Raw genomic sequence first — 7,500 nt, 5'->3', positions numbered from 1 at the left:
ATAAATTATGACAAAAATTGGATTTTTTTCAGGACTCTCCTCTTTCGAAACGACAGTCAAAAAGGCGCTGGCACCAGAACAGGTGAGATTCTCCTCTTTAGTTTATGAAACTTTATTGCAGTAGTTTATTAAGTTCTGTACTATTTGGACAAACCTTTTCTGAATGGTTGGGGTATTTTCTTGTTCTGTTGGGGGAAAAAAAGCTTTTTATTGGTTTGGTTGATCATTGTTTTCAACTATGTAACCAAGCTTGACTTAGCAAACCAAAGCCATACCTTTTTGTATTATGAAGGTGTTTCATTATTTTTATCTTTTTCCCATGGGAAACATTCATGTAGGCTATGATTTGTGGTCTAATGTGTTTTAAATATCATTATAGCTTCCAATTTGGCTGAAATGGTTGAAAATAGTTACTTGGCTTCTCGAATTACAGTGCAACGTGCCTTACTGTGGCCACCTAAAAAAATTGTTTACAAGTTATCTGCCAATCAGGGTGTGCAAATTTCAACGACAGTCACGCCTCCTTGCAAAGTTTGCATGGTTGTAAGTTTAACCCCATTGTATGGGTTGTTGAGTTGATGTACATGTAATTTACATATAGTTGTCAAATGTGAAAGTTTGAACATTAGGAGACCATTGTAAGGGCCAATTTACACGGCACGATTTTTGTCGCTTTCGACAAGCTCACGACAGGCCTACGTCATGACTTACTATTGCCGCATGTTTTAAAATGCTACGACATTTTTTCTGACGTACACAACAATCGTAAATCATGTCGTGGGCCTGTCGTAAGTTGTTGTCGCATGCATTGCAGTGTTATGGCACATGACTATAACCACTTTAACAACAAAGCTGGAGAAGCCTGGTATAGATTTGTAGTAAAGTTAAGGAAAGCGTGACACTTCGCTAACGTGACCTGTTGAACTATAAGTAGATCAGTTATTCGCTTGATACGAATTGGAAGTACATTTGTATTGTTGCTCAATCAAACGTGCAAATAATGCTGTTTACGTGTTGCATACAAAGCCAACGTATTACATCATAGGAACTAGTCCTTTCTTCTACTAGGATTTCATGTAGGATTCTAAACGCCTAGTTCCTCAGGATTTACGTATGTATTGATAAGTAAGTAAGTCGTTATGCTCACGTACGAATTAGGATGCTTTCCAAGACGGAACATCGTATACTCCCTCATATATTTAATCACGTTCAGCTAGCTACCATTATGTATATAAGCACTGTGATTTAGCTATTAAAGGAGAATGTAATTAAGTCTTGAGTTTGTTCAAGTCTAGTCTGTTGGATTCTGTATGAGCTGGTAAGCCCCTGAAGACCAACCAAGTCTAACTACAGCAATCAGCGTCGACACTTATCCGAATTCGGCCACGTCGTTAACAACATCTTACAGATTATTCCCAGTAGTTTTGTGTGTCAGCAGAAAACAGTTGGAAAAGTCTTCTAATCTTAGGAGCAGGCGTATTACGCTCAGTTGGTTAGTGCACGGCTTTCCGAGCAAGAGGACCCCAGTTCGATCCTTGGTGACCTTAACGTCTGTTCTGATCCTGTTCTGATCCTTGTAGCTATTATAATAGCATTAATTAACTGTAAAACCAAGCACCGTCAGCTTCCATCGATACCAACCTTTGAAAGCTGACAGAACTACCAGTGATTTTTATTTCTTTTTGGTTCATATTTATCTTCCTTATACTGCAGGCAGGAAATTTTATACCAGTATTATGCGTATGCCTTTCATGGAAGTGCTGTAAGTTGTTGAACTGAGATTTACAAATTCTTACTACATGCACTATCTTCAGAAAGAGAAATTCCAACATTGGTATATTCTAGGTGTAGTATTTATCATAGTTTGCAATTAAATTGATCATATTGCATCATAACAGAGTTGAAAGTGAGGTTCAGGATCCATGAATTTTAAATCCAAAAACTGATGATGATTAAATCCCTATTCTCTATTTTCGAATTCCCCATAATACACTTTGTTTGCCCTGCAAATTTTGCATATTTAGCATTGTTTTCAAATGCTCTTGGGAATATGCAGTGTCCCCAAGAGCATTTGAAAACAATAGTTTATGCAAAATTTGGGGGGCAAACAAAGTGTATTATGGGGAATTCGAAAATAGAGAATTCTAGAAAGCTTGAAAGAAGTAACTTTGCACGTGGAAACAGGTTTTTTTATGCATGCGTGCTGTTGGTGTCAACTTTGCACTTTCTCAATAATAACAACTAGCCAATGATTGCAAAAGAAATTATTGAATCCTTATTTGAAAAACTAAACTTAGATTTTGTATTTTTGCTCATTTCGTAATTCTGTAGTTAATATTGTATACCAAGCACATTCAAAGAAATGTAGGGTGGAAAGCCTAGCCATGTAATACAATAAAATTATTTGCACGTTTTTCAGGCGGCCTTAACAATGTATGAATTGGCATGGAAAATGAGCAAAGATAGCAATGACTTGTTATGGTGGGCAGCCATTGGCCTGACACATCAGTATCTTTATGAAAGAATTGACAGGTAGGATACTAGAAGGGGTCTTGACAAACTGTGAGCCAGCAAGCCATGTGAGTCATGTTAGTCACGCATGTTGACTTGCGTGGCTTGCATGACTAGCATGTTGACCTGCATCTAAGTCTAAGCATCCATTTTACAATGGTTAGCTTTCATTAACTGCGAGTTTGTCCTCATGGCTCGCTGGCTTGCACAAATTTTTACAAACTCTCCTAAAAACAACTTGGAGAATTCATGCCTTGCAACGATGTAGTGTATGTACAGGTGCAGGTGTGTGTATAGATTTTAAAAATTCTAATAAACATAATGACATTTAGAAGCTAACCTGTTGACTGTTGACAATGTCATCATTATCATCATCATTATCATATCTTTGTTGATCCTCAGATTTTAAAGTATGTAGTTTGGTGTAGACTAGTTAGTATCAGTAAGCATTTACCCTCCCAACCATGATATACCACAGAGGACAGATCACAACAATATGTAAAATTTGTTAAAGGACCATCTAAGATAAATACAGTTGGGTATACTGCAATCTCCATCCCAGAGCTCTTCTCTCCCTCAGTCAAGAGAAGAGCTCTGGGGAACCCTAAAGCAAAGTGTCCTCTTATTGGTTTTTGTGAAGAACAATCAAAAGTGTCTCTAATTGGTGCATTCATGTTAGCACGAGGAGTGAGCAGGTGCCGTAAGGTTCAAATAGCCAATTTTTGGCTATGAGAAACCTACGGTGCATGTTCTCCTACATAGAGTTTCCCAGAGCCTTGGGTCGATCCGAGGCTCTGGTGATGAGAATGGGTATACTGGTACCAAAGTGAGATTTGAACTCAGATTATCTGCCACTGTGTTGTACTGCTTAAAGAAATATGCAAACAAGAGTTTTTCAAGATAAAAGTTTGATAAATCTGTCACAAAAAGTTTGCATCAGTTGAGTCAACATGATCAGATTTTGTTTTGAACAACCCTTTTTGGCACACTGTTTTTGTATAATGTATAGTTATTTCTCTTATCCATTTAGTGACAAGTATGTAACAGATGCTCAAAACCTCCATGAGCATGTGATGAGACACAATCATGGCACAGATGAAAACGGGACATCTATAAACTGCCTAAAGATTGGCTTTGATACAGAGTATCCTTTGTACCTGATTATTAGAGACCTAGAATTTTACCAGAAAACAAAGTGGTACTACAATGAAAAAATCAGCTCTCGTTTTTCTTCACGTTTTGTAAGCATTTGCGTTGGTTGCTCAATAGGCGGAATTTTTTGTAGTAATTTCAAAAGGAAGGCTATTCATTTGAACTCCACTTTTTAAAAATTAATTTAATGGTCCGCCATTACTTGGTGCGGTTCCGACTGATAAGCTTTCAGTGATCTAGATCGAGGAGAAAGTGACGTCATTTAGTAACTAGCCTAAAAATGCAGTGTTTGAATGTTAAATTTAAAATGTGGAGTTCAAATAAATAGCCATCCTCTTGAAATTACTACAAAAATTTCTGCCTATTGAGCAATCAATGCAAATACTTTTGAAATGTGAAGAAAAACGAGAGCTGATTTTTTCATCGTAGTACCACTTTAACTCCTGAACTGCCCTCCATATCGTCTGTCATTAGACAGAGTAAAGTCTCACTCCCAAAGGTCAATGGGTAAAGGGTTTTTTAAAGTTCACCATGTAAAATAACTTGTGAGGTTTTTCATAAATGAGCCACCTTTTTGTTTTATTGGTATTGGAAGAGGCCTTATTATGTTATAGCTAAAATTTACTATGTCTTCTACAGATTTGCCACATGTTCCTTGTTCTTAAATTCTCGGATAAGAACTGTAAACCAGAGGTCAAATAATATGGGACGTTAAAGAACCCACTCACTGTTCGATAAGAGTAGGGGACGTATAGTCCCAGGTGTTGTGGTCTGACCTTATCTGCACGGGGGCATCTCTCACTTCGCAAAATTAATTGTAAACTGCATAACAAGCAGTCTGGCCGAAGTCCCCCGCAAAGTATTGTAAATTAGTCCTGATAAGCCCCGAGTGGAGAGACTATAATAGCTTTACTTCACTTCAATACAGTTGTAATGGGAAAGTGGCCAAGAGAATTTGCCTTACTCCTCTTTACCTATTTCTAATGATGTCTATACCATTATGGCACCACAAGCATCACTGTAAACTTAGTTTGTTTTCATGTCAGGTAAATCACCCCAATATTGTCACAAAACTAAGGGCGCGTTCGATTAACCCTATACCAGAATAAGATTACGTTGAGTGATGTTTGATGCGTTTCAAAGCAGCAAGGATAATAAAAATATGTTTAAAATAGCATTTTAGCAGACGTTAGACAATTTTAATGTGAATCTCCTTGAAAGCAAAGGATTTCTAACTTATATTCCATGTATTCCTATTCCGGAATATGGTCAATCGAACGCACCTAAATAAAGAAATAGTATTCATTCATGGTCATATTTTAAGCTTGTGGAGCTTTTTGTATGGAAAGTAGGATTTAAATCAACACAAGAGTTGAAGACAGCGAGGAGGCTATTTAACTACCATTGTGGGGTTGAATTGGGGGCCAGAGAAGACAAATCCAATTGGTGGCACAAAGGACGAGATTTGAACCACCCTCACCACAGTCTGGGCTACACAGTAATTGTCACATTTTAAACCTTGAGTGATTCAGAAAGGTGATCGTACTTTGCAGGAACTTTTGCAACCTGCAATGCCCTTAACAGAACAATGCAGATTACGACTATCTCTTTACAGACACTGGTCATTGTTTGAAAGCATTTGTCAATCTCGTTACACAGCTTGCAGGTATGTTTTGTATCTTGTCAGCATAAAAAAAAAAAAAAAAAAAAAATGAGATTTTTAATTAATGTAAGTCCTTCTCAAAATTCTGAATCCGGCTATGTTTATTGCTTAAGTCAACCACAAGATGGTGAATGGTGAATGTTTGTTGGTGCTAATAAATTTATTAGTGCTGCTGAGGATATTGAAGTGTTGGTGTAGTTATAAGTCTAAACTGGCATTATATACTTCCTCAGGTTCAGAGTCTGGACAAACAAAGGAAAGAATAAAATTAAAGAATTTTTGGCTGATATGGGGTGAGATATTTATTCTTTATTTATCTTGGATCTTAAAGCCCTTTGGTTTATTGTGTTAATGGCGTGTGTTTTCCTTCTCATTTCCTGTTAGCATCCCTTTGGTTCAAAGTCAGCAGAAGTACTCCAGTATGGATTTTGAACTGAGGAGCATTTTAAAACCTTCAGTTGAAAAATCTGCTGAAAGGTTTGGGTAGGTTTGATAGTTGACAGCTGTGTGCCATGTCAGTCCAATGTTTTTGCAATCATTGCTAAATCTTAGGAAACTCGGGGGTTTTCCATTTAACTTGTCTAGACATTTGTATTGCTTTGAAAGTGGCGCCTCACTGTGTTAAGCGGTATTATTAGTGTCATCCAGGTTGAAAGGGTGACTGTCCCAAAAGACAAGTTGATATTGCAACCTCATTCCCAGGGCGAGGTTGGTTGATATTGTAGCCTGGTTTTCACTAGCGATGCAAGAAGAGGGGCAAGCAGCAGCAGCTTATGCTAAGTGAAAACAAATGTTGACATAAGCATCAAAATCAACCACGGCATCTGCCCAAATACATGTGGGGAATCTGGAGCGAGTGCTTTAATTTGCCAATCTTTGCCAGGCATAGCAAATTTCTTTGTGCTTTGTGCTTATTCTGTGTTTCATGAACGCAAGCATAAGTACAAGAACAAGGTCTTATCCTTGCATCAAACCCGTTTTCACGGTGAAATAAGCGCTCTTGTGCTTGACTTCCAAAATGCAACCTACCGGTATTCTCATTTGTGGATATTTTGCGAGTTGCGTAGTATTTTTCCGAGCCCCGCAGGGGCGAGGAAAAATACGAGAAATGAGCAAAATGTCCGCGAGTATTATATGTTAGATCATCGAATAAGAGATTTATTATCCACTACAAAAAGGTGTTATTTTGATTCAATTTTATCTTGTAAGAGTGTTTCTAAAAAAATGCATCATCTGTCCTTCAGGGCGCCGGCTTGCGAACGATGTAAACAGCACAGAAAGCCAGCCAAATGTCCTTTATTTGATTGTATAAACGAAATGACGAGACACAAGCGATGGCAAGCTAAATTCTCAGGCTTTGTATCGCGTTGAAAACAATTTCTTTCATTGAAAATCTCCCGTTCCGTCCGTATTTGCTCTGTTCTAAACCTACCGTCTTATATTTTGCGCCTTCTCTTGACCAAATATGATAAAATGGCGTAATAGTGAAATAATAAATAATATTCTTTTTGTTGCTGTCAAACCACCTTGGTCAGAAGAACAGTTTGACAATAAATTTTTTCAGAGTTGAGACTGAAAATTTAACAGAAGTGGTGATTCACAATACTATTGAGAAGCCTGAAACATGGTGCCGTGGTCTCAAAAGTACATACACCTCACTTGGGGAGCACGGTCAGAGAAACCACTTACTCTACACTAATGTGTCTTAGGTTGATTCCCACATATGTGTTGACTCTGCCCTGAGGGGTGTTTTGTCGCTACTCTGGTTTCGCCCTCTCATGAAAAAGTAACATTTGCATTTATCTCCTTCAATTTGCAGGTTTTGCAATTGGTAAAGCCATTGCGTTGGGCTTCATTTATATGCTTAAGACAGCAATAATGAGAAAATTATTATTATTAATCAAACTGAAGGGCGCTATTTATGGCTTGGTACTCTCAATAGAAAACTGCTTCTGGTAGTATGAAAATCTTAAGATGCTGCTATACACAATATGTTTACTATTTTCAAGGCTGGATGAGATTTCTTATGGATCTTTTCACGTTCAGTATGGATTCAAAACCAAGGTAAAAGCAACGCTCCTGGGTAACAGAGTTGTTTTATTTTTCCTTTTGCACGCTTGAGGCACAGAGTTCCTGGAGGACACTCTTTTGCGCGGATCACACCAGAGCAAAGC

The 7,500-nt window shown here is 37.9% G+C and overlaps 1 protein-coding gene across 1 annotated transcript in view; it reads left to right on the top strand.

Moving 5' to 3' along the window:
• LOC137975503 (cell division control protein 45 homolog) overlaps positions 1-7,500 on the top strand; it is a 22,381-nt gene that overhangs the window by 8,410 nt on the left and 6,471 nt on the right. The window contains exons 7-14 of the mRNA XM_068822615.1: positions 33-82; positions 1,714-1,762; positions 2,420-2,532; positions 3,542-3,655; positions 5,258-5,329; positions 5,560-5,619; positions 5,711-5,809; positions 7,336-7,390. Coding sequence (XP_068678716.1) covers positions 33-82; positions 1,714-1,762; positions 2,420-2,532; positions 3,542-3,655; positions 5,258-5,329; positions 5,560-5,619; positions 5,711-5,809; positions 7,336-7,390 — 612 coding nt within the window. The remainder of the gene's footprint in view (positions 1-32; positions 83-1,713; positions 1,763-2,419; positions 2,533-3,541; positions 3,656-5,257; positions 5,330-5,559; positions 5,620-5,710; positions 5,810-7,335; positions 7,391-7,500) is intronic.

This window comes from Montipora foliosa, chromosome 11 (assembly GCF_036669935.1).
Source record: "Montipora foliosa isolate CH-2021 chromosome 11, ASM3666993v2, whole genome shotgun sequence".
Lineage (NCBI taxonomy): Eukaryota > Metazoa > Cnidaria > Anthozoa > Scleractinia > Acroporidae > Montipora > Montipora foliosa.
Note: the sequence above shows the minus strand (reverse complement) of the source record. Positions and strands in the feature narration are given on the sequence as shown.